The 27,961-nt window shown below is 40.9% G+C and overlaps 1 protein-coding gene across 1 annotated transcript; it reads right to left on the bottom strand.

Annotated features, from left to right (window-relative positions):
• Positions 1 to 466: 466 nt before the first annotated feature.
• On the bottom strand, positions 467 to 27,961 carry LOC143100680 (E3 ubiquitin-protein ligase TRIM35-like). The gene is made up of 6 exons (XM_076264080.1): positions 27,320 to 27,961; positions 27,096 to 27,191; positions 25,398 to 25,628; positions 21,182 to 21,204; positions 20,989 to 21,107; positions 467 to 1,827 (listed from the first exon to the last, which is right to left on the bottom strand). The coding sequence occupies exons 1-6, from the start codon at positions 27,719 to 27,721 to the stop codon at positions 1,286 to 1,288; spliced, it is 1,413 nt and encodes a 470-aa protein (XP_076120195.1). The 5' UTR covers positions 27,722 to 27,961; the 3' UTR covers positions 467 to 1,285.

Here is a 27,961-nt window from a genome sequence, read left to right as displayed (position 1 = left end):
GTTAGCTTTGCTGCAAACTGCTTTTCACTCTTCTTAGAGAACGTTTACAATGTCAGTGTCAAAACATCATGTTACATTGCAGCAGATCTAACTTGAACGTTACAGTATGCTACTCCATTTAATTGGGAACGCGTCTGAGCGCTCATGAGAGGGAGAGAGAGCGGCAGGTTCTAGCTGGCTTGACATCGTTGATAATTGATATCTCCTTCTTATAAGAAACTTTAAAAAGTAAATTATGAAAGCAATAGTAGTTTCCACTACTGACCATTTATAAACTGTGGAGGCACAGCGCTAGCCATAGCCATAGGCACAGCACTAGCCATAGCTAAACTGGCAGAAGATTGAGAACTAAACGTGATATTTTTTGTCATTGTAATCATTTAAATGCTAGGCTATGAAATATATATATATATATATATATATATATATATATATTTTTTTTTTTTTTTTTTTTTTTTTTTGGGGGGGGGGGGGGGGGGGTGTGCCCATTTTCAAAACCCAATGTGGCCCTTGAGCCAAAAAGTTTGCCCACCTGCTCTAGCCCTGTTTGTCTCCTTAGGAACACGTACCTCATGCTCTAGCCCCTGTGTTTGTCTCCTTAGGAACACGTTCCTCATGCTCTAGCACCTGTGTTTGTCTCCTTAGGAACATACAATGCTCTCCGTTACTGCATGTTCCCGATCTATTATTTTAGTATGTATTTATGCATGATGTGAGTTAAATGATGATACTGTTCCATACTATTTCCATGGAAATTTAAGCTACTCATTGACTTACATGTTACTAAACTTTTAGCCCTTTTAAAATATTTTAAAGGTACACTACACAGGATTTTTACCTCAATAGAACATCTACGAAGCCAATTTGATGGTAAACTAACTTGTAATAGGGGAATCGTTCACCTAACATAGCCATAGAGCTTGAAACATTACCTTGTCATTAGATACAGCTCTTTGGAGATCCTTTGCCTCACAACAAAAGCAGTTTCATTGTGTACAGGGGGAACAAGCTATGAGAACTATCATTTACAACGTCAAAGAAAAATATAAATATATCATGACTCTATAGGGGGAGTTCTAGAGTCGGCAAAAAAACATGAAACTGCATAGTATACCTTTAAAAAGTGAAATCCATACAACAGAGAAAAGAACGATTGGATGAAAACCTTAAAAAACCTTAAAAAGTCAGTTTGTCTTATGTTGGTGTTTTCTCTCAGTACTCAGAGTCTAACTGATTCATCTCCTCATGCTGATCAGTTCTGGTCTACACAGAGACACGATCAGCTCTAACTGGGCTGCTCTACTCTTACTGAGACCTTCACTGGTAGGATCTTCAGAGCAGACACACTATCAGCATTAAAGTATGGAAACACTCTCTCAGTGAAAGTGTGTGTATGAGTATGTATGTGTGTGTTATTATCAGGGTCAGAGAATGACAGCTCTCCTCTGTCCCAGTCCAGCTGCACTCTGATCCTCTGGAGTTTCTGCTTTACTGGGAGTAGAGTGGTGGGCTGTGATGGAGAATGGGCTGCATATTTACTATCATTATAATACACAATCCAGCGTCCACTCATAGAGGTTGAGTCTCCCTTCCTCTGGGCCGACCCTGTCATCACACCCAAATACCACCGTGTGTTCTCCCCAACCTCCACATCCCAGCTGTGAGTCCCTGACTTAAAGCCCTCAGAGCCCAGGACACTGGCAACCCAATCAAATCTCTCTGTGTTATCAGGAAGATGCTGCCACTCATCACCAAATGTCATGCTGCTCAGATCCTCAGACAGGATGAGACGTAGATGTGCAGTGTTGGGGTCCAGAGTGACAGGAGCTGTAGAGAGAACAAACACATATGGTCTGGGTGAAAAATATGAAAAATAACGTGCAGTTGAATTACAGTTATGAAAATGTTCATGATTGCAATGGGGTTACATCTGAATATTTTCTGTAAAAAAGCTATAGGCTATATGCTGAATGTTAAATTTGTTGTTTTGCATGTTTTTCATGAATGCTTTCCTTTGCAGCCACAGTAATTTAGTAAAGTTTATGCTATTCTCATGCTTTTGATTGGTTTCCTGTTTGAATTTGCAGCGCCACCCATATGTTACTGTAAATGTCAAAGTTTGATTTAAAAGCAGTCTACGGAAGGATTTGTGCTATGATTTTAAAAACAGACTCTTAGCAGTATTTTTTTATGATTTTAAATCTACAGTATATAGTGACCTTAGAATGATCTCATAGTCTCCTTTGTGGTGTCTCTTTAATTAAGTGTGCTTGCTGAAAGCAGCACACTTATTGTTCTTCTTAAGTTTTCTTATTCCTGTAAGCCCAATTTTTGTGGAAATTGAAAATGATGTCACTGACCCTTGTCATTCTTCCACCATATTGGATTGAATAGAAAGCGAAACTAAAGTTTCACAGGTCACAAATTTGGTCCGAACTTCACGAAACTTGACGTACATGATCCTTGGACCAAGCCTCACAAAAGTTACAGAAAGGATTTTTGATTTTCAGAAGCGTTTGCCCGTCACAGCCAAACGAAATCGGCGGCGAAGCTCCGAAACAGGAAGTTGTCCATATCTCAGGAACACTGTCACATATCGATACCAAATTTTGTATATGAACTCGGGACTCTAATGTGAGGGTGCATAAGCTAAAAAAAAAGAAAACATTCCAAAAGTTTCCAGCATTTGGCAAACCACCCACAGGTATTTGGTAACTATCACCTTTCACCTTTGCAGTTGTACTATCACAATGCCTTCCAAGTATGCACAATGGAGTTGACGAAAGAATAAGCAGGAAATGTCACGTTAATGTTAAATACATCTGAATGCTAGGTGGCAACGTTGTATTACATTTCACCAGAGCCCGTTTACGGAGAGCCGGTTCACTCCCTATTAACTCCATTGTACCTGCAATCTGCTGCAGTTCCGCTAGGGGCGATCACAAATAAGTGCAAAAACAATAGGGCTCTATGGAGCTAGACGGCTAAATGTGTCTCTTTCACCTGGTTGTCGTTGAAAAATCGAAGATTGGATTGTGGTTTCTGCAAGATCAATATGGATTATAGGTCAAAAGTTGAATGAACGAGTACTTACGTCCTTTCGATTTCTTACAGGTTGGGTCGTTGTTGCCCACAACACACTAGCTTTCTGCTAATGAATGACGTCATTGGCGCATTTGAAAGGCTTTTTAAAACAAATAAGTGACTCAAAAAATATAATACTCAGCGGTGTGTATTTGCTCTGCCCCCTCTTTTGCATGCAACATTCAAATTTCTGGGCAAAAAATTATATCCCGAGAAAAGTGGATTTGAAGGGTACAGCTCCGTAGGCCTCCATTCATTCTGCACTTATTCGTGAGCGCCCTCATGTGGAACCAGAACAGGAACTGCAACCAGTTCAGAAACCGGAAGTTTCCCGAGAGTGGTGGTTCTCCCCTTATTAGACATTCTCTGATTTCACTAAATACGGTGGAATTAGTGTGAGCTTCACAAGTAAGGAAGGTGCAAATATTATGTAATTTATCATGGGAAATTCTAATTCTAATTGCAAACCACATACATCCATTCATAATCACACGTACACTTTTAATACCTGGAAGACTCTCATTTCGTTTATTTGATGTTGACTAGCAACGCTGGGAACAGCCTTAAGAGCAAAGATTCTAGAACAGAGCTTCAGAGAGACACGTTTTGAGTTCGTGGCCAAGTACCTAAAATATCGGTTTCCAAGTGTATGTGCTGGATGGTGTGCGTCCTTTATGAAAGTAAGTGTTTTATAGAGTTACAGATATAATGAGTCAAAATTTACAAAAGATTCACTGAACAAAAATGCTGTGGTACATGAAAATGTAGCTAAAAATGTGGAGAATGCAATGCAATCAAGCATTTTGGACGATGTGGAGAGACAAGCCGGCAGCAGATTAAATGCTCGAGAGAGAAAAAGATGCTGTTTTAAAAGGAAGCTGCAGCAAGCAGGTGGTATTTAGACATTTACTTCACAAAATCCAAGACTAAGAACAGACAGACTATGTATCTGGACACATTGAGGCCAAAAATATTGAGAAGGGAATGTTGAAGACGAAGGAGTAAATAGTGGCAAGAAGCAAGCCGAAGGCTGCTGACAAGGGCCCGACGCTATAGTAAAGCAATTTACAAAAGATTCACTGAACAAAAATGCTGATGTGGTACATGAAAATGTAGCTAAAAATGTGGAGAATGCAATGCAATCAAGCATTTTGGACGATATATTGGCACAAGCTGGCAGAATAGGCAACAGGCGCGATGTGAGTTTTATTTGGAGACTGTTTTGCGAGACAGAGACTGAGTTTGCTGCTGATATTCTGGGGATAGGTTCCAACATAGCCAATGTAGGACTTTAGCCTTTAATATATTTGCTGCATTGGATCAGTCTTTCTAGAACAGGCAAGAGCTTTCTAGCCTCAGCAGCGCCGCATCACCCATACATTATTTAACCAGCGGATGGCGGGCGGGTGCGGTTTTGAAAATTGGTCAAAAAACTTTGGTCAAGTACTCCCAAGTGCTATTGCGCCACACATTGTAGTTCTCCTGTTTATTCGCTTGGAAAATCGCCACGTTTCATGTTGTGTGACCTACTGACCTTACACATTTTTATCAACTACTCGTGCAACCAGGGCTGGACTGGGACCAAAAAATGGCCCGGGCATTTTTGGCCATGGCGGCCCACAATGATTATTTCTACGATATGCTGAGGCACACGACATACCAGAGGATATATGCGCACATTTATCATCCATTTCGGGAAAGCAATGTTTCACTAATATTACATGATAATAATAACTGTAAGCTATAACACCTGCAAGCTATAACTTTATGGCAAGCTAAAATAACACTGTAAGTTGGACAACGAGTCTACTCATGGCATTATTTGAAAAACAAAGGCTATTAAAACACACACACACACCCACTGGTGACCACCTCCAAACCAGCAAGGACGAGGTTGTGCACAAAACTCTATAGGCTACTATTATTATGCATGTTTTAAGTCTGACTGAATAAAATGAGTCCTGTAATTATTTCGTATGTTAAGCATTTACACACTTTTAGCCTACAATCTCCCCAGATACTATTAAGTGAAGATACACACATCCCAAAACATTTTCATTGTTACAGGCTATCATAATTGCTGTGTCATTCTAGTGTCTTTCTGAGTGCGTGCGTGTGTAGCCTAGGGCTACTGTACGTGTGTGTACCTGCCTGTATGCGCACAGAAATGTGATAAGTTTGCTTGTTGTACTGCATCAAGATTGACAACAATTTCGACCAATCATGACTGACTTAAAAAGTTCTTAAAAAGTTGAGTGCGTTCTGTGGCCGACCACTAGTTGATTTGTTGTGGATAACTTATTTAATTTTTCTCCTCTCCGCGTCGACGACAATTGAATAGCGCAATGTAAAATGCAGATGGCTTCTTTGCTACTGATGCATGTTGCAGCCTGGACACCCACCCAGCCCTCCACACACACACACACAACAGCCCTCCCTCCATGAAACGTCCCTCTTCATTCTGCTAACATTTACAGTAGCTATTCTGACCTCTTCCTCAATTTGTCCCTGCTGGGTAACGTCTCCTCCTCCGTAACGTCTCTGTCCACCTCCTCCGAATCCACCGGTACTTCTCCTTACCCTGTCACTACACTGCACATCAAACGTAACGTCTCTCTCCTCCTCCTCCGAATCCACCTGTACTTCGCCTTCCTCTGTGTTAATACACTACACATCAAAGCTGTGTTCCACTCCTTCAGCCTGTGCACTCGATGTCGACGGCCCTGCACCTGCTGTAACAGTCGACCTTGGGGTGAACATTTCTGTGATTTTGACACATTTTGCTGCGTCCACTTGTAGGCTTTTTAGCCTTTTGTCTCGCAGCTACTGTGCACCCCCTTGCGCTTTTGTGGTTTATTAGGCCTACTATCCATTTTCACAATTTCACAGACGGAAACTCACTTCTCTCCGCTGTCAGACAGCTCAAATGTCAAAATTTGATAACCCTGGGAGGGGAGGGGAGGGCTGAGAGATGTCATAGGACTAGCCCAATGTCCGTCAAGAAAATCAACCAATGGGCCGCGTTTCGTGTCTCAAATACCGTCGCAGTGAATATTTTTATTATTATTATTAAATCATGACAGCCCCGGCCCAAAAATGTGCGTCGGCCCACCGGGCATTGCCCGGTACGCCCGATGGCCAGTCCATGCCTGCGTGCAACTGTATTTAAGGAATACATGGATGTGTTTGATTAATGCTATCTTCCTCCCTCTATGGCTACGTCTGGTAGGGTTGCCACCTGTGTCGGACAAAAATCCTGGACATTTTGACCATCCAATCGACCATCACACATCTAACCCAAGATAAAAACCTTCTAAGCGACATTCTAAGCGACAATTGTATAGCTAAAATTAGTAAGAATGACAATTTCTAGTTATTTGTTCAGTTAATTGCTTTATTTAATAGCAGACCTTTATTATTTTGTTATATTTTCAACAGTTTTTAGTTGTGGACACCTGGGGGCAGTATTGAGAAAAAAGGGGGAATACATAATTAAGTTCTGCTTTTTTGCTTATGTGGAATAAACTTTCCTTTCTCTGTCTCTCCTTGTCCCACACACTCTCCGTCTCCACCTTACCATTTCTAATGAACCCCCACGTTGCGTGCCCCCACCACCACCACCCATGTTATGCTACGTCATTTTTGTAGAGCCAATAAGGCTGTGCATACGTTTATGGACGTAGGCACGCTTCAATCAAACTGAAATACACATTTTGCGCATCATGTACAAAAATCTGGGACATTCAGGAAATATTTTTATTTTCCTGGACAGACCATGAAAATCCTGGACAATCAGGAAAATCCTGGACGGGTGGCAACCCTAACGTCTGGGCCCGCTAGCATAGCACCATGCTAACACATTCGCGCTGCAAGCCAAAGCGTTTGAGTGCACGTACCGACACCGGAGAGGTATGACACGTGAAAGTTAAGGTAAGAACATAAATTAATACTGACATTGGGTGGCGTGTTCCTTTAAAAGAAGTCGCGAGGACTCCTAACTCACTAAGACCGATTCACAAACAGTTTTTTGTGGTGGCATTTCACGTCGCGATGTTTTGAAATGCATCTACAGGAGCTTCCAATCGCAAGGGAACAATTTTGCATTGTAGGCATAACTAAGGGATGCAGTAACACCACCAACAACAACCAAAACTAGCCTACTCATTGTCAACATGTACATTAAATGTAACGTTTCATTGTGAATCAAATTAAAATGTTCTCCTCTTTGCAAACGTAGTTATGGTGACAGACTAATTTAATAATGTTGCTGCGTGAATCATGGTAAGCGCGAATGAAGTGGCCACTTCTTAATGGGACTCACTGTATGGAAGTAGGCTAAGTAAAATAGAGTTGTTTCAAATAAAATAACTTAATCAGAATTCTAGGATATGCCCGCTTGACAACGGCAGAGATAGAACTGGCCTTTGGCCATAGCAACCATCCATTTAGAACGACTGGCCTTCATAGCAACCAAAGATCTTAGCTGTGATGCATGTATACATGTAATGTGATGCAAAGTATAGAAAGGGGATGAAATATACAGAGACAAGAAATATAGTGCAATGTAGACAGTAGTATACAGTTGATTTACAGAAGGTGGTTTAGAGTAATATGAAGTATTCCTTTATTCCTTTATTCTGAGATACATCTGAGACACAGATGCTCTCAAAACAATCCCAGGCTCTCAAAATAATCCTAAACAGACAAAAGGTCTTTATAGAGCAAATCCATATAGATTATTTGTCAAATAAACCAGTAAAACATAATTAGGGGATGGAATATATAACATTCACACTCATAGCTCATATTTTTTTAAAATAAATCAGTGAAAAAGTATCCTGACAAACATGCAGCATTTTAATGCCTTGGTCATATTTCATAATTTCAATTCTTCTGTAGGTTACCTGATAGCCAGTGTTGGGCAAGTTACTTCAAAATCGTAATGTACTATGCATTACTTATTACTGTCATTTCAAAGTAATTTGTTACATTATAATATTACTGTCTCTGAATTGTAAGGCATTACAGTACTATTGCATTACTTTTAAGTTACTTTCACCAAAATATCTAGAAATATGGATTTGCCATTCTAAATGCAGTTTATTACGCTCAATGCAGCTTGCTCTTCCAATGGAGGGAGATGTGGTATAGCATAATGACTGAGCTAGGCTTAAGGCAACAGTAGAATGCAATAGGCGCAGTGCTCATAATGCAATACAAAGAACAATCATAGTCAGAATTTTGTTAAAAACCGACAAAAGGTCAAAGTCTGGTAAATTGTGATAGAAATACTGTAACTTTAAGGACTAGGCCTACTCATTAAAATCAATAGAGAGCCTACTATATTGTAAATCAAAGCTTAAAGGAACCTTATGTAAGATTGTGGCCAAAACGGGTACTACAATGACTTTCAAATTACTGTAGAGCGGTGTATCCCCTTCCCCTCCCCTCTGACTGGCAGAGTTGGCAACCGGATGACGAAACACTACTGACTTTGTGTATTAGTAGATAGGTGGAGGGTGGCGCATTAGGCCAAAACACAACATGACAACATCAACATCAGTTGAGGGCTGCAACTTCACTTTTTAAATGACAATATCCTGGCCAGATTACTGTTGTCAGTGATATAAGTATTTGAAATGAACATGATTTCTTAATGTCTAGTGACATATCAGAGCAATTTTATGATTAATTGAAATACAATTTTTACATATGGTTCCTTTAATAAAGACATGTCAAGATGGTGGCCTGCTGGCCATTTCGGTGCCCTAAGTGAGTGGCTTTGAGTGAGTGACATTTAAATGATAACTCAAACACCTAAAGTAAAATAAAAGGCCTATTATTTACAGACCATTACTGTGTATTTTTAAACATTAATTTCTGAAGAAATGCTGTTTTACTTATAAATGGTGCACTGTCACTTTAAGAGCATTGATCTTTACGTTGTCATAATGCCCTTTTGCCAGCTCTTGTTTACAAGCCTTATTTGTTTGAGTTACATTGATAGCACAATATTAACAATAATATGCACAATGTTAAGTTGTTTTAAGCAACCTTCATTGCTTTGGAAATGGAAGTATGCAATGACATGTTGCTTCACATTTCGTTTTTGCGAATACAAGTGAATTATGAGCCTGGTATCCACCTAGCTATCTGAATGGAATGCGTTTCAGTCGACTCAGCATATCATGTGCTTCGTGTAGCCTAAATGCTTGGAAAACTAATGATTGAAGACCCACCAATTCTAGTACTACGTGGTGATTGAAAGAACCCAAAAGGTATCAAACTTGCATGTAACATCGTGTTAGTGCATTTTGACATTGTAAACGTTATTGATGAAGAGTGAAACGCAGTTTGCAGTAAAGCTACTATTCATTGGTTACATTTGGGTGCCCCCTCTGTCCTTTGGTGCCCAACGCAAAGTGCGTGATGCGCGTGGTGGGAGTGGTGGCACTGCCAGGCTACACAATCTTTTTCTGCATTTCTATCCCTTTATTCTCTTCAATTTAAGTTCACAGCACAAAGCTGACATGCACAACAGCATAGTTTGTGTTTTATCAAGAATCAAAAAGATTAGCGTGGCACTACTTTAGATGTTTCATTAATTTACTTGTGCTATTTCTCGAGCTGAGAGATCTTTCGGTTTCGCACACAAAGTGCACTAACTATTATGTTCTTCATAGCCTTGTCTCTGACAAGCTGAAAATAATGAGCGTAGGCTTATGTCCATCCCACATAGAGTCCGCCTGCAAGTCTGCTGCAGCCACAGTCATATTCAACCATCAGGAGATAACGTTCTACTATTTTGCGCAGATTTGTTCTCCTCTGTTGTTCTCGCGTGGTGTTTGCGAATATGTATCAAAACAAAACAAGCGCTTAATTTTGGGTTAAACTGCATTGTAACGCGTGTTACTGAAGTTTGTACCAAGTAAATATTACCCACATTTTTTTTTGTAATGCCTTACATTACCGCGTTACCGCAAACAGCAATATATTACAGTAATTACATTACTTTTGTAACGCATTACTCCCAACACTGCTGATAGCCCAGTTTGAGAGGCGCAAGACACGTGACGTTATTTATTTTTGCAGCCAATCACTGCTGTCGTTCTATTTTATTGATTTGATCTTAGTCATAAAAGCTAAATTCAAAGGCAGGCCACCGAAGGTCACCCCGCATGTCAATAGTTGAATAGCCCTCTCCTAGTGCTTTTGAGATATTGCCACTGCTCCAACACTGAAAGGCACTGTTAGAATGCTTGGATCAAGCCAGGTTCAGCATAGCGTATGCCACTGTCTGCTCACATTGGTGACCGGACCAGGGCAAGCACACTTTTGCAATTCCCGCCGGAAATGCAGTCTAGTTTTAAATTATGCTCTTAATTCATGTGACTGAGTTAGTCAGTGTTGAGTACTGTTTTAAGGATGACATTTGACATTTTAACATTTGAAAATGGTTAAGATTTGAAAACATTCATTAGAAATTTGGAAAAGTAATTTAAATAGTTACACTACTAGTACATTTACTAGGGTAGGCTAACTTGTAAACATAATCTATTACATACTAAAAAAGTCACCATCCCAACACTATGTATAACCATTGTGTCAGTGGTGGATATTACTTTGAAGGGGAAGCTCTAATATTATTAGAGGGGATGCATCCCCTCTATTGAAATCCGAAAACTTCTTCTTATTATTATTTTTCTTTTTACCTTTTTGTGCAGGTGTAACCCTGTTGAAAATGTATACATTAACATAAGATTTGAATACATAATTTCATAGTTTAATAAATATAATGTAAGGTTTAAAAAGTTAAGATTCATTGACCAGCAATGAAGTTATGAGTTTGCTCATTTAGAGAAATGCATATTGGGTAATGTTCATGTTTACTGAGAATAGCATTTAAAATGTTAAATATTTGTTGTTTAATAATATGTTATAAACGCTTTAAAATGCCTGTAAGAATAGGAAAAAAAGAGTTACACAAATGTTTTGTGAATTTATTTTATTTGTGAAAGTTTTGTGAATGAGCCAATCACAGTCAAGTTCAAAGGTCAAGGAAGTGAGTGGTGCGGGAGAAAAAACGTGAAGACAACGTGAAATGGAGTTGGGAAAAAGCACGAGAGAGTACGAGTCGAGAAGCATGTTTGCGGATAGAGAACTGTTTATGTAATGCACCAGTTTAGTAAGTGTTCAACAAGAACTCTTATACAAAGCGTAAATGGTGATAGTTTATGTCCGGTTGAGTGGACGACTCAGCACACACAGACAGAAAGAAGTTTAAGCTAGCTGCTGACTTAGTGGCTAGTGCTTTGCATGGACTTTGCTAACAAGCTAGCAACCAGTGACCTTGACTAGTTAAGCTTGTGTGAAACTGCGAGACCGACAACCAAAGACCCGACGGAGCCGGATAGCGTTGCCGAGTGGTGGACTTTGCGAGGTCGTCAGCTGCATGAAGCTTCTCTTCAAACGTCTCCTCTTCGTGGTGAATCTTCTCGTCATATCTCCTGCTGCTGTTGCCTTTGATACTGCGCGTGTGAGGCTACATTCCCATTGAGTAAAGGTACCATTTTCTTTTGTTTTTGCCTTCGTGGTGAAGCAGCCATTTTGTTTGGGGCTACCACGCACCCAAGCTGCATTCAGGCCTGCATCGTTTGAACATTTGAAGGGTATTTACTATAAGACTAGGTTATTGCCGGCTATATTATTTTCTTGGGCCCTTAGGTTTTCAATGTGAATCTGTATGCATTTATGATTTGAAAAGTGATGTTGAAACGACACCTTTACATACTTACCTACTTTTTCTAAGTAAATCTTTTATACTTTTTTATAAAACAGTTGTGACTGACTTTGATATCTTAAGTGAATTAAGAAAAAGAGTAATTTTGGTTAAAAAGTGAGTGTTTAAAGGATAAAGGTAAGTCCAAGACATTTCATTTGATGTTAAAGTGTACATATTAATGCTTAAAACGTGATTTAAAGGGAAAGAGTATTCTATATGATAAGTTATCAATTATACACACAAAAGTTAAACACTGATTACACACTGATAAGTTTATTAGTGAAACCCCACTTATTTGATTGATAGTATAGTTAAAGAATTCAGGATAGCCACCTCTCACTATAGCCAAACACGCTAGAGAGGCGCTACATAAATTGGAGGCACCGCTGGGATATTAGTGTGGGTTTATTGTTTTTGTACGCTTTACCAGTGAAAATTAGCCTATTTGATTTACGTTATAGTGATAACTTTTACCACAATATGGAACGCAGGGCAGAGTTAGTGTCAGAATTAAAGGGATGGTGCTGTGGCGAGGCATTAGATGAGACTCATGCGGTCATGGTGCTCCTTCAAGAAGACGTAGATACAAGTGTAATTGAAGAGACAATGCAAACGGTGAAGTGTTTGGGGCGTGTGCGTGTGAGAGGCCGGAATTTCAACATGCGGCTCAATAGATACCTGGCCTTGTGTGAATGCAAAGAAGCTGTTAGAGCAGAAAAGGTTCCTTTTGATGTGTTTCCGATTGAGGGTGGAGGCCCCTGGCAGGTTATCACAGTAGATGAAGCTACACGAGCCAGTACACAAGTTCAGATATCCGGAACGCAACAAGCTCCAGGTAAGCGTGTTGAAGGCCATCGCCCATTGTCGCCTGGAGATGAGGCTGCTGCCAAGTCAACAGAGGCCATTCTGCGAGCTGTGAGTGATTTACTTAGCAAGACGTCAAAGTCCTCAAGTGAGCATGGAAGCTATCGCCGCCTACGAACTTTCTCTGGGTTGTTGCCCACTCCAGCTGGAGAAGAGCAGTTCGACCACTGGTTGGGTCAAGCACGGCTCATGGTGGAAGAGTGTGACTGCTCTCGCAAAGAGAAGAGGCGGAGACTGATGGAAAGTCTTAGAGGCCCGGCACTTGACATTGTAAACGCAGCACGAGCCAGTGATCCTGATGTGACCCCCGAAGACTGCTTAGAGGCACTTGAGCATGCTTTTGGGACAGCAGAGTCAGGAGAAGAGTTGTTTTTTGCATTTCGTTTACTGCAGCAAAAACCAGGTGAGAAGCTGTCTGACTTCCTCAGACGTCTAGAACAGTCGTTGAATAGGGTTGTGCAGAGAGATGGTCTCCCCCTTGGGTGTGCAGATAAAGCAAGACTTGAACAGTTGTTACGTGGTGCGATAGCCTCTGATCTGATGTTAGTTAACCTTCGTCTGAGAGAGAGGAAATCAAAGCCCCCGACCTTTCTCCAGCTGTTGAAGGAGATACGCACAGAAGAGGAATTTGAGGCCTCACGAAAGAAGATTACTCCTGTGGTGCAAAGTGGAAATGTAAGACAGAATGCTGATGTGAAACAGACTGACATTCAGAACTTGAAGTCTGAGATCAAAGAACTTAAGGCATTAGTTGCTGCTGTTGTGTCTAAGCCAGCACAAGACACGTCAGCTAGCAGTGGAAAAAATTCCCCAAATGTAGTGTACAATGAGTGCAGTTCGGACAGTGATGTAGCTGCTTTGAAAAAACAAATGAAGCGCTTGCAACAGAAAGTCACGAATAAAGTAGGTGAACCTCAAGCTGCCGTTTCAGCTGTGAATACCTCAAAACCAGTAGCGAGCTCCCCACAACAATCATTCAAAGTGTCGGAGGAACACTTCTGTTATCGATGTGGTGAGAGTGGGCATTTTGCAAGGAAGTGCCAAAGCACAGAAAACCAGGCTAAAGTTATCAAGAGACTTATTCAGGCTCTCAAGCTGTCCAAGAACAACCAGCCGTCAGGTGACGCCACCACTAATGCAGTTAGCTGTGCTGTTAAGAAAAGTGCTGCCGACGTACCTGAAGATGTATGTATTCCTGACGGGTTGGTTGGGCCGCCTAGTCTGGTGCCATTGAAGGTTAATGGACAACCCTGCACTGCTTTATTAGATAGTGGCTCTCAGGTGACGATCATTTTTTAACCCTGGTACCAGAAGTACTTGTCTGATATCCCCATTCAGCCCGTATCTGGTCTTTCCCTGTGGGGTTTAAGTGAGTCTGGAGCTAGCTACCCTTACCGTGGCTACGTGGTAGTCGATGTGGAGTATCCAGCTGAGGTGTTAGGAACCAGTCAGACTGTAACTGTCCTAGCTCTCATATGTCCTAACCCCAGGTCTGAAGATAAGACATCTGTCATTGTGGGCACCAATGCGAGCCATGTTAGGCGCTTGGTGAATCAATGCAAAGACAATGGCATTGATGTCACCCGAACACTAGGCCTTCGAGTTTGTGTCAAGGAAGATCAACCTGCACTCAAGGGTGTTGCTATCCCGGTCCATGATGATGAGGCTGGACGTGTCAGATGGATGGGTCCAGGCCCTTTGGTCTTACCCCCAGATGGTGACACTCAGGTTGTGTGTAAAGTTGATTTGAAGAAGCCTGTTGATCAAGAAATCCTGATGATAGACTCATCACCAGCAGCCGCCTTACCTGCTGATGTGATTTTTCACCCCATGGTCGTGCCCATTGGATGTCAACGGCTTGAGAATACTACTGAAGAATGAATCTTCAAGAGAAACTTCCATACCGGTGGGAACAGTGATTGGATGTGTGTACCACATTGATTCGGTTGCGACGATTCCCCCTAAGGAGACTGCTTCCTCTGACTTTGATGCGAGCATGATCAACTTTGGAGACTCTCCTATCTCAGAACAATGGAAGAACAGATTATGTAAGAAACTGGCCCAGAAGTCTCATGTCTTCTCAACGCATGAGTGGGACGTGGGATTGGCAAGAGGAGTTGAACACAGAATCCGACTTTCTGATTCCCGGCCTTTCCGTCAACGATCACGCCGGCTGGCCCCTGCAGATATCGAAGACGTGAGAAAGCATTTACAAGAACTGCTGCAGGCAGGGATCATAACAGAGTCACGAAGCCCCTATGCATCCCCAATAGTTGTAGTCAGAAAGAAGACTGGCGCTATTAGGATGTGCATAGATTATAGACTGTTGAATAGCCGAACCATACCAGACCAGTATACAACACCATGCATTGAAGATGCACTGAATGCCTTAACAGGGAGTCAGTGGTTCTCTGTACTGGATTTGCGTTCAGGCTACTACCAGATAGCCATGTCCGAAGAGGACAAAGAGAAAACGGCATTCATTTGCCCGTTAGGATTTTTCCAGTTCGAACGAATGCCTCAAGGCATTACTGGGGCACCAGCAACCTTTCAAAGGTTAATGGAAAAGGCTGTTGGTGACATGAACCTTTTACAAGTGCTAGTGTACCTTGACGACGTGATCGTATTTGGAAAAACTCTCGAAGAACATGAGGAGAGACTGCTCAAGGTCCTAGATCGTCTCGGTGAAGTTGGGCTGAAACTCTCAGTGGACAAGTGCCAGATCTGTCTGCCGAGGGTCAAGTACCTGGGGCACATTGTGTCTGCGGATGGCGTCACCCCAGATCCAAACAAGATTGAGGCCGTCACTACATGGCCAATGCCAACAAATCTGAAGACGTTACAATCTTTCCTAGGATTTTGCGGTTATTACCGCCGATTCATTCAGAACTATTCTGCAATCATTAGACCACTGACTGAACTCACAAAGGGATATGCTCCGACTCAGAAGAGGAAGAAGTATGCCCAAGATGTGAACAAAGTCTACTTGAAAGAATCAGAGCTTTTCGGGGAAAGATGGGACAAATCCTGCACAGATGCGTTTCATAAGATAATTCACTGTCTGACACATGCACCTGTCCTGGCATTTGCCAATCCACACAAACCATACATTCTTCATGTGGATGCAAGCTTGAAGGGTCTTGGTGCTGTTCTTTACCAAGAACACCCTGAAGGCCTTAGACCCGTTGCCTTTGCAAGCCGAAAAAAGTCAGCTGTGCAGAGAGAAACTATCCCATACATCAGCTGGAATTCTTGTCACTCAAGTGGGCAGTAGTCGACAAATTCCACGACTATCTGTATGGGGCAAGATTCACAGTACGTACTGATAACAACCCGCTTACGTACGTGCTATCCACAGCCAAGCTCAGTGCGGTGGGGCATCGCTGGCTCGCTGCCCTATCGACGTATGAGTTTGATGTGCAGTATCGCCCAGGCCGACAGAACATCGATGCCGACCTGTTGTCAAGGAACATGCCAGAAGAGGACGACAATGGCTGGGTAACTATACCTCAGTCTGGAGTGAAGACCATCTGCCAGAGAGTCTACATCCCAGAGTCTGCACGCAGTACACCAGTCTGTGTTGCTCAGCTTGGTGCATCTCCTCACTGTGTTCCTGACCTGTATGCATTTCCAACTCATCTGGAGTTAAAGTCCCTGGAACTCATGTCCAAACTGAGTCTCAGGAAGGCTCAGGAAGAGGATGAAGCCATTGGACCGGCGATCCAAGCAGTCAAGCATAGGAGCTGGCCAGAGGGTGTGAACTTGAGTCCGGAGTTGGCCAGATTGAAAAGAGAAGCTGGGAAGCTGTCAATGAAAGATGGATTGCTGTACCGGTACAGCAAGAGACCATCCGGAGATGTGGTCAGTCAACTCATCCTGCCAAGAGAGTTCCGGGAGATGGTTATGCAGGCCATGCATGATGACCTAGGGCACCTTGGACAAGAAAGAACTGTTGACCTGCTCCGAAGTAGATTCTTTTGGCCTAGGATGTCGATGCATGTGGAAGAATACATCAAGAACTGTGGAGAGTGTGTTACTCACAAGACTCCTATACAGAGAGCTGCTCCATTGCACCAGATCGTAAGCCATGGGCCTATGGATTTAGTGTGCATGGACTTTCTTTCCATGGAGCCTGACTCCAAAGGCATAAGCAACGTGTTAGTGGTCACAGATCATTTCACGAGATACGCTCAGGCTTTCCCAACAAAAAGCCAGAAGGCCCATGTTGTGGCAAAGGTCCTGATTGAGAAATATTTCATACATTATGGACTGCCTTTGAGGATCCATTCGGATCAAGGAAGAGATTTCGAGAGCCGTTTGATCCGAGAGCTGTTGACCTTGATGGGGATACGCAAGTCGCGGACAACGCCGTATCATCCGCAAGGAGACCCGCAGCCAGAAAGGTTCAACAGAACTCTGCTCTCCATGCTAGGTACGTTAGGCCGAGAGAAGAAGCGTACATGGAGCCAACATGTGCCTTACTTGGTCCACGCATACAACAGCACAAAGTGTGATGCCAAACTGGAAAGTAAGTGGAGTCCTGACCCGTATATTGTTGTTGGAAAGATGCCAAACCTACCTGTGTTCAAGATCAAACAGGAGGATGGAAGGCTAGGGACAAAGACTATACACAGGGACCACCTTCTTCCTATTGGGCAGCTTGTGAGGATGCCACTCACCGACCAGGATGCTGATCCACCTGCCAGACCCAAGACCAGAGCAGACACTCGTAAGAAAAGTCAAAGAGACTACAGACCAGAGACTCAAGAGTTTCAGGAGTTTTCTGATTCGTCCTCTGACATGGAGTATTTTGTCACTCGGAGAGAGCCTGTCCCGAGGGTGCTAAATACTGCCAGGCCAGTAGTTGACTTAGAAGATGACCCTGAACCAGAAAATGATAATGACACGGAAACTGATAATGACCCTGAAACAGAACATGAAAATGACCCTAAAGCTGAACCTGTTCATGCAAATGATTCAGACCCAGACAAGGTTGACCACAACTTTGAACCGGAACCCGAGGAGTGTGTTCAGGAGGTAGCTCCGGAAGAGACCAGTGAAGCTGGATTGGAGTCTGACCAAGTAGAAGTATCTGAGGTCCTGAATGATAGAGTGCAGCCCAGACCTGAGCCTAGACCTAAGAGAACTGCCAAGCCAACTATTAGACTTACCTATGATGAGCCTGGTAAATCAAGAGACCAGCCTCTGACCATTGTACACAGAGGGATAGTAATTAAAATAGGAAAACACTAGTTATTATGCCCTTAGGACTCCTTTGTTAGTTTATTAGTGTCTGTTGAGGACACACAGACATTTAAAAGGGGGAGGGTGTAACCCTGTTGAAAATGTATACATTAACATAAGATTTGAATACATAATTTCATAGTTTAATAAATATAATGTAAGGTTTAAAAAGTTAAGATTCATTGACCAGCAATGAAGTTATGAGTTTGCTCATTTAGAGAAATGCATATTGGGTAATGTTCATGTTTACTGAGAATAGCATTTAAAATGTTAAATATTTGTTGTTTAATAATATGTTATAAACGCTTTAAAATGCCTGTAAGAATAGGAAAAAAAGAGTTACACAAATGTTTTGTGAATTTATTTTATTTGTGAAAGTTTTGTGAATGAGCCAATCACAGTCAAGTTCAAAGGTCAAGGAAGTGAGTGGTGCGGGAGAAAAAACGTGAAGACAACGTGAAATGGAGTTGGGAAAAAGCACGAGAGAGTACGAGTCGAGAAGCATGTTTGCGGATAGAGAACTGTTTATGTAATGCACCAGTTTAGTAAGTGTTCAACAAGAACTTATACAAAGCGTAAATGGTGATAGTTTATGTCCGGTTGAGTGGACGACTCAGCACACACAGACAGAAAGAAGTTTAAGCTAGCTGCTGACTTAGTGGCTAGTGCTTTGCATGGACTTTGCTAACAAGCTAGCAACCAGTGACCTTGACTAGTTAAGCTTGTGTGAAACTGCGAGACCGACAACCAAAGACCCGACGGAGCCGGATAGCGTTGCCGAGTGGTGGACTTTGCGAGGTCGTCAGCTGCATGAAGCTTCTCTTCAAACGTCTCCTCTTCGTGGTGAATCTTCTCGTCATATCTCCTGCTGCTGTTGCCTTTGATACTGCGCGTGTGAGGCTACATTCCCATTGAGTAAAGGTACCATTTTCTTTTGTTTTTGCCTTCGTGGTGAAGCAGCCATTTTGTTTGGGGCTACCACGCACCCAAGCTGCATTCAGGCCTGCATCGTTTGAACATTTGAAGGGTATTTACTATAAGACTAGGTTATTGCCGGCTATATTATTTTCTTGGGCCCTTAGGTTTTCAATGTGAATCTGTATGCATTTATGATTTGAAAAGTGATGTTGAAACGACACCTTTACATACTTACCTACTTTTTCTAAGTAAATCTTTTATACTTTTTTATAAAACAGTTGTGACTGACTTTGATATCTTAAGTGAATTAAGAAAAAGAGTAATTTTGGTTAAAAAGTGAGTGTTTAAAGGATAAAGGTAAGTCCAAGACATTTCATTTGATGTTAAAGTGTACATATTAATGCTTAAAACGTGATTTAAAGGGAAAGAGTATTCTATATGATAAGTTATCAATTATACACACAAAAGTTAAACACTGATTACACACTGATAAGTTTATTAGTGAAACCCCACTTATTTGATTGATAGTATAGTTAAAGAATTCAGGATAGCCACCTCTCACTATAGCCAAACACGCTAGAGAGGCGCTACACACGCTATTCAGCCCAAACCGCTTAACGTACAAATTTGGTTCAAACACCGTTCCGTAGATCTTCCAAGGCTTTACCGTCCTATCCGTTTTTCATTTTTGAGAAGTTTATACTTTTTGAGATATTTGTAAATAAAAGTGTATTTTTCCCCCCATAGACTTGAATGGGGGCTGTGATGTCATAATAGAGCCAGCTGCGCTCGTTAAGTAGTTCTCAGAGCAGTTCCCAGGCTAATCAGAACACTGGCACAGGTGTCACCTGTGAGGAATTCAACTGTCTCAGCCTCTAAGCATACAATCTAGCTCTACCTGAACTACACAGCCTGTTAAAGTGTTTCCTGTGTGTCAAAATAAAAGTCCCAGCCATATCTCATGCATTCAGCATTATATCTCCAGAACGGCTTGACGTACATGCTTCAAATTTGGTACGAGTGTTTTTATGGACTCAAAGGTGAAGTGAGTTGATGTTGGAGGTTGAAGGTCAAATGTCAAGGTCAAAAACACCTTGAGTGTGATATCTCAAGAATGCCATGTCACGCAAGATTCAAATTTGGTTACTCCAAAAGCACCTTTGCAGGTATCACAATTACCCTACCAACCAGCTAGCAGCAAGCTCAACAGCCCCACCAACACCCTAACCAGCAGATTGCATCCCCTCGTGTAATTCCTCGGAATTGCATTTCTAGTTATTTAATTGTTATTAGTATCTTTAGGGTATAATATTATTTGAGAGCTACAGTTACCCCACAACCCAGTTTAGACCAAACAACATTATTATGGAGGTTTGAGACATTGCAGTTGGCTTGGCTACATTTTAATCACAACACTATCAGCCAGTTTACTTTGGGGGGGTTGAAATAGGTGATTTGGTAGCCTACTGTACATGTAACTATTGAACTAAATAAATGTTGCACGTTTTATTCCAACTAAATCAATTTTGCACATTTTATTTTGCTATTTTATTCCTCCTTATAGTTCTCATAACATCTTGCCAAAGGACTACAGTTGAAAACTAGCTGGCTGGCTAATACTGGCACATTTTACAGAAATGTGAATGTGTTCTGTCCTTATAAATAAAAAGAATGAAATGAAAGTCCCCCTTGTAAGGAAGACAAATCAAATGGCTTTACAATTTTAGTTCAGCAATATTAGCATGGTCTTTAGCATGGCCACTTTACACAGCTATATATCGAGCTATCTGACTACAACCTAGACAGACAGACAGACAGACATTGCTGTGTGCTCCGTGACAACACATTTTGTGTCAATTTCAACACCGCAATTATGTGTAGATAGCCGAATTGTGTGGCTGTCTGGGTGGGTTAAAAAGTTAAAATTGTAGCAGAAATAGCTAAAATTTGTCTTTAACCTTTCACCCAGCCACAAAATTGCTGTGTTGAAATTGACACAAAAATGTGTTGTCCCTGAGCACACACAGCAATGTGTCATTTTAACACATCACTTCTTAGAGTACACACACACACACACAGAGTAGTGTTTGACTCACTGTACTGAACAATGTCCTGCATCTTCTCCCAGACACTGAACTTCAGGTTGCCCAGGTGCTTTGCCACATTGATCAGAGCTCCTGAAACCCTCTCTGGATTCTGCAGTGTGCACTGGGCCCTGAAATAACATTCAGGAGTCAGTGCTGCTGTGGGTTTGGGTTCAGAGAGAGAGACAGGAGGCAGATCACTCACCTTTCCACTGTGCTCTTGTAGTTCTGGAAAAAAATAAAGTGTGAAAAGTATTAAGCTTTACATTTTACATTTTTTCTTTGATCCTCGAATCCTCGGATTCTCTCTCTCTCTCTCTCAAAAGTTGCTTTATTGGCATGACAAATGAAAACTTGTATTGCCAAAGCAATTGGTACATATTAAGGGTAAGATATAACAACAATCACAGAGACAAAACATATACACATACTTTAAACTGATATATACATTTGTATAAACATACTACTTCACTGAGATTTGTGAACAATAGTACTTACAGTAGTTTTACATCGGTTCATTGAATGTATTATTAAGAGTTCATTTGGAGCAGTATGGTGACTGCCTGCATGTGGTTGTATTTGAGTTCATCAGCGCGTTTGCACGTGTGTGTGTATGTGTGCGTGTCTGTCTGTGTGTGTGTGTGTGTGTGTCACTCACTGTCCCTGGGAGGTGAAAACGTATTGTGCAGCTATGAGACAGCTATCCTTTTTCTCTCCTAGCAAGTACGGTAGTTTATTTATGTTTGTTAAAGAACTAAATTCAGGGTGTTTCTCATCAAGTTTTGGAAAGTAGAGATCACAAACTGACTGAAATGACTTGCACTCGGTTAGAAAGTGTAGCTCTGTCTCGACAACACTGTCTCTGCACTGCTGGCATAGGCGTTCATTACTTGGGAGCCATGTTTTTTGTGTCTCCCGATTTCAATGGCTAATCGGTGCTCACTGAAACTATATTTGGTTAGTGTTTTCAGTAACACTTTATAATAACTACATACAATTCATCATTTATTAAGCCTGTGTTACTTAGTAGTTAATGGTTTGTTCATCATTAGTAATTTCTTGTTCATACATAATTTATCATCAGTAAAGCATTTGTTCACACAATTATAAATGGTTTGTTCATAGTAAATAAGCCTATGCAAAAAATATGTTTGTAAGTACATGATTTATACTTAATAAGTAATGAAACAACCACTTATAATGAAATCATTTTGTTATTATAAACCAGTTGCAAACTATTACAAAATGCTTTGTTCATCATTTGAAAAGCATTGTTCCTATGTTAATTCTCATAAATAAAGTATTTGTACACACAGTTATAAATGGTTTGTTCATAGTAAATAAGCTGTTTATGAATATGTTTATGAATTATTGTTAATACTTAATACATTATGCAATAATATACACATGCACTAATGATTAGTAAGGGTGAGGATACATATTTTATAAACCACTTCCTAATACTATTCATGATTAACTCAGGGGTTACAAGTGGTTAGTTAATGATATTTTGTGAGCTTATCTAAAGTAAGGACTTTCTATGCCTTGCAACACATTTTCAAATGAGTTGTAAAGATTACATTCACATTCATTCATTTAGCAGACAAGCGACGTACACATGTCGATTAAATTAAAGGCCATTGACATAACAGTGAAAGCCAGGAATCAAACCCCCAACTTTTCAGGCTACTGCATGCTAGTCCAGCTCCTTATCCACTACACTACCTTGGCCCAGATAGAAATCCCTACAACTATGCAAGAGTTTCTGTTTTCTTCTACTACACACTGTTATTAAACTTCTGTAAACTATTATTAAATGCTGTTTTCTTCATTTGTAAAGCATTATTCCTACATTCTCATCTGTAAATCATGTTTACACACAGTTAAAATGATTTGTTCGTAGTAAACACGCATATCTATATTATATTTTTGAATTGACTGTTGGAATACCACTGGGCAGAGGTAGTGTAGTGGATAGGGAGCCGGGTTAACATGCAGTAACCCATAAAGTTGGGGGTTCAAACCCCGGTGTCCACCAATGGGGCCTTACCCTTTAATTTCATTGACATGTGTAAGTCACTTTGGGTGAAAGTGTCGGCTAAATGAATAAATGCAAGTGTAAACTTTATAACTCATTTGTAAATGTGTTGCAAGGCATAAAACGTCCTCACTTTAGATGAGCTCACAAAATATCATTAACTAACCACTTGTAACTCCTGAGTTAATGATTAATTATAGTATTAGGAAGTGGTTTATAAAATATGTATCCTCACCCTAACTAATCATTAGTGCATGTGTATGTAACAACTGTTAAATAATGGAAATATTACTTAATCAAAAACATATTATTGCATAATTTATTAAGTATTAACAATAATGTATAAACATATTTAAGATATATGCTTACAGTATTTACTATGAACAAACTATTTATAACTGTGTGAACAAATGCTTTAATGATGATAAATTAGAAATTACTAATGATGAACAAACCATTAACTAATAAGTAACAAAGGCTTAATAAATGATGAATTGTGTGTAGTTATTATTAGGTTAATTTCCAATTTGATACCAGCAACATGTTTCAAAAAAAGTTGGGACGGGGCTAACAAAATGCTGGAAAAGTTGTGTAATGATAAAGAAAACAAAAGGAGGAATATTTCACAACTAATTAAAGTAACTGGCAACACGATTGGGTATGAAAAAGAGCATCCCAGAGAGGCAGGGTCCCTTAGAAGTAAAGACGTAGGGGTATTCATCACTCTGTGTAAACCTGTGTGCACAAATGATGAAACAATGTAATTTTAATGTTTCTTAAGGTGCAATTGTAAATATTTGGGGAGTTCATCATCTACAGTACAGGACTGTAATTTCATTAGAACATTCAGAGAATCCAGATAAATCTTTGCAAACAAGGGAAAGAGCTGAAAAACAAATTGGATGCCCATGGTCTTTTGGACCTCAGATGGTACTGCATCAACACCAGACCTGTTTCCAGACCTGTCATTTTTGGGGCTTAGGAAAACTTCTGATAACCATTGGTTATGTGCCCAGTTTGATACTCAATTCAAAATCTACAGCCAAAAACAGTCAAAACAGCCAACATTGTATTGAGAGATGATACAGAAAATACCACCATCTTATCTGGGCCTAAGCTTGTTAAAAATGGACTTGGAAACATGGAAAAAGGTCCTGTTGTTAGACCAATCAAAATTTGCCATTCTTTTTGGAAATCATGGACTCATCTGGACTAAGTATCCAACCTATCCAACTTGTTTTAGTGCTCAGTTTAAAACCCAACATCTATGATGGTGTGGAGGAGCATTAGTGCCTACAGCATGGGCATCTTGCACATTTGTCAAAGCAAAACAATCAATTCTGAATGATGTATACAGGTTTTGAGCAACATATGCCATCCAGGCAATGTTTTTTCCAGGGAAGACCTTGAATATTTCAGGAAAACAATGGCAAAATGAATTCTGCACACATTTAAATAGTATTTCTCCATAGATGATGAGTCCAGGTGCTAAAATGGCCTGTCTGCAGTCCAGATTTGTCAAATTAGGTGTATAATGGAATGGAATGGAAAACATGACTTAGAATACCCCATACTGTTGAGCAAATTAAATCCTATATCGGGGAGTATGGGACAACATTTCACTCTCAAAACTGTAGCAAGGCCCCAGCTGTGGCGCAACTGGCTGGGGTACCTGCACCGTACGCCGGCGACCCGGGTTCGATTCCCGCCCCGTGGTCCTTTCCGGATCCCACCCCTGCTCTCTCTCCCATTTACTTCCTGTCAATCTCCACTGTCCTATAATTAAAGGCATAAAAAGCCCCCCAAAAAATACTTAAAACAAAAAAAAAACTGTAGCAAAAGGTCTCCTCAGTTCCTAAACCTTCACAGAATTTTGTTAATTGAAGAGTTGAAGCAGCACAGTGGTAAACATGCTCCCGTCCCAACTTTTTTTGGAACATGTTGCTGGCATCAAATTAAAAATGAACATATATTTTTCATGAAATAGTCCACATTTTCATTTTCAACATTTGATAAATTGTCTATGTCCTTCTTGCTGATAAATATTGGTTTACAAGACTTGTATATTATCACATTCTGTTTTTATTTGCATTTTACACAATGTCCCAACTTTTTCTGTTTTTGGGTTGTATACAGTATCTGGTTAATACAATTAACCAACAAGGCAAACAGGCCAGAAACAAGTGGGAAGATCATAATACCGTATGTTGTTTATAAAATGATGTGTAAAATAATGGCTAATGTTTTCTCTACACTAAACTAGAACGACATGTCATTGGTGGTGTGAGTTGGTCATATCAACAAATATAACCACATATCCATTACTGTAAACCAGTATTAGATGTTTAGATCAACTCACTTCTTGACAGTGGATGGTTCTTACCTGCAGGAATGTGACAGCATCAGCTTTCATCTGCTCTTCTATGGCTCTGATTGTGTCTGAAAGAGATGAGATCTCTCTGCTCATCTTCTCAATCTTCCTCTTCATCATCTGACTCTTCTGCTCCTCTTCCTCCCTCAGTGCAGCTATCCTGGCCGTCTCCTCGTCTCGTAGAAACTGGTGAAGCTTCTCAAACTCCTCCTTGACCCATATCTCTGTGTTTAGAGCTTGTGTCTAGATAAAACCAATTCATATTTATTTTAAAATGATGATTTATTTTTAAAAGTATTTATTGGTGAGGCCAAATAAGCAGTGGGAGAGGAGAAGCCACACAGAATATGCACAGGGTGAACATGATGCCACACAGAATATGCACAGGGTGAACATGATGCCACACAGAATATGCACAGCACAGGGTGAACATGATGCCACACAGAATATGCACAGGGTGAACATGATGCCACACAGAATATGCACAGGGTGAACATAATGCCGATGCCAGGTGAACATGATGGGTGAACATGATGCCCATGCCAGGTGAATCAGACATGGGATGGGTTGGGTTGACATGGCCCCTTAAGACCAACATACAAAAAAAAGGTGTTCCTCCTAGGCCCTACAATTCTCGAGATATTCACAGAAAACTGTGTCCGCCCTACCCTCCTTTCGGGGGTCCAGTCCGGGGGAGGGGGGGTGGCTGGGGTCGGCGGACAGCTCAAAACGAAAAACAATGGTTCCATGCTATCCTTGTGGGGCTACATGCCCACCAAGTTTCGTGCACCCCGGTCTTTCAGTGTCCCGGGAATACTGGACGGAAAATTACTCATGCGGGAAAAAAAACGGATGAAAAAAAAACTCTGACTAAACCAATGACCGCCGTTTCGCTGCACGGTGGTCATAATTAATTACAGGTTCTTTAGCGTGTCAAATTTAGGTAGCCTACACTGTTAGGCTACAGTATAGACGATCACTCATTGTTGTGCCAAATAATCACTTGTTACAAACTGGAAAATCATATGCTAAATGGTTAAATATCTGACAAAGGGAGTGCAAAGGTGAGATGATCTCAGTTAAGTGAAGTGAAACCTGATCAAATAGAATTGCCAGGAAAACACTGACTTGCACAATAATCCTCACTTGAGCCACTGCTTACTGGATGTGAAAGTTGCAGAATACCATGAGAATACCTCTTTTTAAGTTGAATTAGGGTAGTGCTTAACTACTAGTTACTACTTATGTGATCATGTAAACAACATTCAAACCAAAACAATTGCACTCTAGACTAAGCTATGGGACTTTTTAACCAGATAAGTGTTTCTGCTCCTTTACTCACCCCATGCCACCTTCTATCCCAACTGGCATCATCATGCTCCCTTTTCACCTCTCTCTTTTTCTGATTACATGATCATATGGAACCATGGCAGCCACACAAAGCATACCCAGAAAGCACATGCATGTTTCACAACCAAGTTTTTGAATATTCGCTACTTTGACCACAATATCTGGACTTATTTTCTATACCAATGCACAGATTTATGTTTGTATGATTATAGTTATGGTTGTGATTTACTCAACTCTCAATGGCACAAGATAGAATGGCACACGAAAATTAGAAAAACAGTATTATAAGACATTATTGTTTATAAGGAAACATGTGCTCGGACATATAATAGAGTGGCACATGCCCCCCCGTCCCCTCACCTTGATGTGTTTTGCTGTTTTATCACAGGTCACTTTAGCCTCCTCAAAGGTCTTCAGTTTCTCCTGTAGGGGCTGCAGTTTGATCTTGAGCTCCTCCTGGAATAAATAACAGACTTCACTGCAGACTGCAGCATACAGTCCAGCTACAGTGTCGTTCATTCTTCTCCAATGAATAAGGTGATGCTGTTTAATCTCATCACCATAATCAAAAGAAAACATCTTACCTTACGGTCAAGGGCTGCTTCATCAACAGGCTGAAATTTGTGGCCAGTGTGTTTTGTGGAGTCTCTACACACCACACACACAGGCTGTTTATCCTCCAGACAGAAGAGCTTGAGTTTCTCACTGTGCAGACTGCAGAGCACCTCAGACCCTGCTGAAGCTGAAGCTCTCTGACTTCCCTCCTGTAAGAAAGACTCACACAGGTTCCTTAAGTGGAGGTTTAGGATAGGATTATCCTTTGATGACCTCCTGCAGACTGGACAGTCTCTGGACCCTTTGGTTTCCCAAAACTGCTGCAGACAGACTTTACAGATACTATGACTGCATGAGAGGACAACAGGGTCCTTGAAGACGTCACAGCACACAGGACAGGTGAAGTCCTCTTCCGAAAATGTAGATGCCATATAGTTACATGTACTGTGTTTTGATTTGATTTGATTGCTGATTAACACAATTTGTTTTCACTTTCAAAATCAGCTTGACGATCCTGTCATTTGCAGCCTTCTATATCCACAAGGCTGCCCTCTTCATCAGCATGCATTTGAGACATGTATTTGGTTTGTTAATTGAATATAAAAGTATCCAGTACACGTTTACCTGTTCAACGTTCATTGAAAAACAGTCTGCCAGTCCATCTGCCTCAG

Source organism: Alosa pseudoharengus, unplaced genomic scaffold (genome assembly GCF_046254945.1).
Source record: "Alosa pseudoharengus isolate Yale_2024_CS ecotype anadromous, Long Island Sound unplaced genomic scaffold, YU_APseudo_1.1 YU_APseudo_1.1_scf_3, whole genome shotgun sequence".
Classification (NCBI taxonomy): Eukaryota; Metazoa; Chordata; class Actinopteri; order Clupeiformes; family Clupeidae; genus Alosa; species Alosa pseudoharengus.
Note: the sequence above shows the minus strand (reverse complement) of the source record. Positions and strands in the feature narration are given on the sequence as shown.